This window comes from Cyprinodon variegatus, unplaced genomic scaffold (assembly GCF_000732505.1).
Source record: "Cyprinodon variegatus isolate N-32 unplaced genomic scaffold, C_variegatus-1.0 Scaffold2296, whole genome shotgun sequence".
NCBI lineage: Eukaryota > Metazoa > Chordata > Actinopteri > Cyprinodontiformes > Cyprinodontidae > Cyprinodon > Cyprinodon variegatus.
In genome coordinates, this window is record NW_015152749.1 from 27,351 (window position 1) to 29,097 (window position 1,747).

The window sequence follows — 1,747 nt, forward strand, 5'->3', positions numbered from 1 at the left end:
ACGCTGTTCTTGTGAATTGGAACAGTACTAGGGCTGAGGCTGATGATGTTTCACGTGTGCACGAGAACGCACAAGTACATATACAGAAAAACAGCCTATAACTCAGTTATCATGTCAGCCGATTCTCCCACCTGAACTGTGGACTGTTACAGCTCCTCCAGAGTTGCACTGCAGAAATGAAATATAACTAAGTCAGTTTTTCTCTGAAAAAGTCTATTTCCACTTTTTTTTTTAGCGTATTAGCAAGAACTGCTACTGGAATGAGAAAAAACAAACCCAGCAACTTGTCTAAAGTGCATAATATCTAATGATCTTATTTGAAGAGTAAAAATAAAAATTCTGTTGGCAGATCAGATAATTTACTTGCTTTTATGAAAGGGAAAACATTTGTTTTAAGACAGATTTAGAAGAAAAGGCAGAATCCAAACGCATGCCATATTTTTCAGTTTCTATACTGAGCTCTTTCCATAATGTAACAAATATTGAAACGTGGAAAGGTCAAAGGGCTGCGAGTTCTCCTCTCCGTTAATCTATCACTCACTAATTAATCTCTGCCACCTTCGCCAAGGTCGTCCCGCTGTATCCGGAGGCGGGACATGTGGAGATGGACCCGGAGGCGTTGTGGAAGGGCTTTATCGCCGTGGTCAAAGGAGCAGTGCAAGGTACAGCTGCTGCAGCCTCCTGTTATCTGCAAATACACTGTTAATATTCATTTAGCTGAAGCTACTTTGAAGAGGGGCTGCAGCAAAGGATCATTTAGCAAATCCATTCATCTGTTGATTATTTTTCCTAGGGCTCAAACAGTTAATTGGATTAATGATGATTTATCGATTATTAAAATAAACAGCTAATTTAGTAATCGATTGATCGTTAACTAGAGTATACAGACTATAAAACGTGCCTTTAGCTGCTTTTACATTTTAAATATGGTAACGATTTGCTTCCATAGCGACCCACCTAGAGCAGGAATTATACCAAGATTGTAAAACATATAGAAACATTTGCATTTCAGATAAAAAAATAAATAAAAAAATCAATCTGCTCTATAATCCAGAAATCCCCAAGTGGAAAGTTTTATTTTCACCTGGTTTAATTTAGTAAAACTCTTTTTAAGGCACCTTTGGATATCAGAATGTTAATCAATTAATCAAAAAAATAATCGACAGTATAAACGATTTTCTAAATAATTGTTAGTTGCAGCTCTATTTTTTTTTCAATTAATAATAAGATAGCCAAAGGTTCCTTAAGGAAGATTTTTACTAAATTAAACCAGGTGAAACTCAAACTTTTTTTCTTATATTCTATATTAATTTATGCTATTTACTCAATTTAAAAGTTTTCACTCAGCCAAGTGCAAAGTGCCTTGAGATGACATGATGTGAATCGGCTCTATAGAAATAAACTGAATAGAATTGAATAATGAGCCAGATTCTTTCTCAGGTTTATTCTTAACATGTTACTGTTTAACCAAAGTGTCTGTAATTTGTTTTAACTCTGACTACTTTCCATTATTATAAGTAAGGAGGAACGAACGCTGCCCAGATCAGAACAGGACTGATTACTGAGCAATAAGGGCCGATTGATGAACCGTTCTCTCTTTGCAAAGATAGAAATAATGAGTGAAATCCATCGATCTCCGTTTTTTTCTTCTTTATCTGTTTAAGATGGTGGAAAATGAGATGTTAAAACTAGGGATGCACGATATAATCGGCCCCCTATCGGTATCGGCCTTAAAACTGAATATCGG

General features: G+C 35.8%; 1 protein-coding gene across 1 annotated transcript in view; it reads left to right on the forward strand.

The window, feature by feature from the left end:
• LOC107080758 (putative glycerol kinase 5) overlaps positions 1–1,747 on the forward strand; it is an 8,183-nt gene that overhangs the window by 2,747 nt on the left and 3,689 nt on the right. Inside the window, exon 2 of the mRNA XM_015368963.1 lies at positions 569–662. Coding sequence (XP_015224449.1) covers positions 569–662 — 94 coding nt within the window. The remainder of the gene's footprint in view (positions 1–568; positions 663–1,747) is intronic.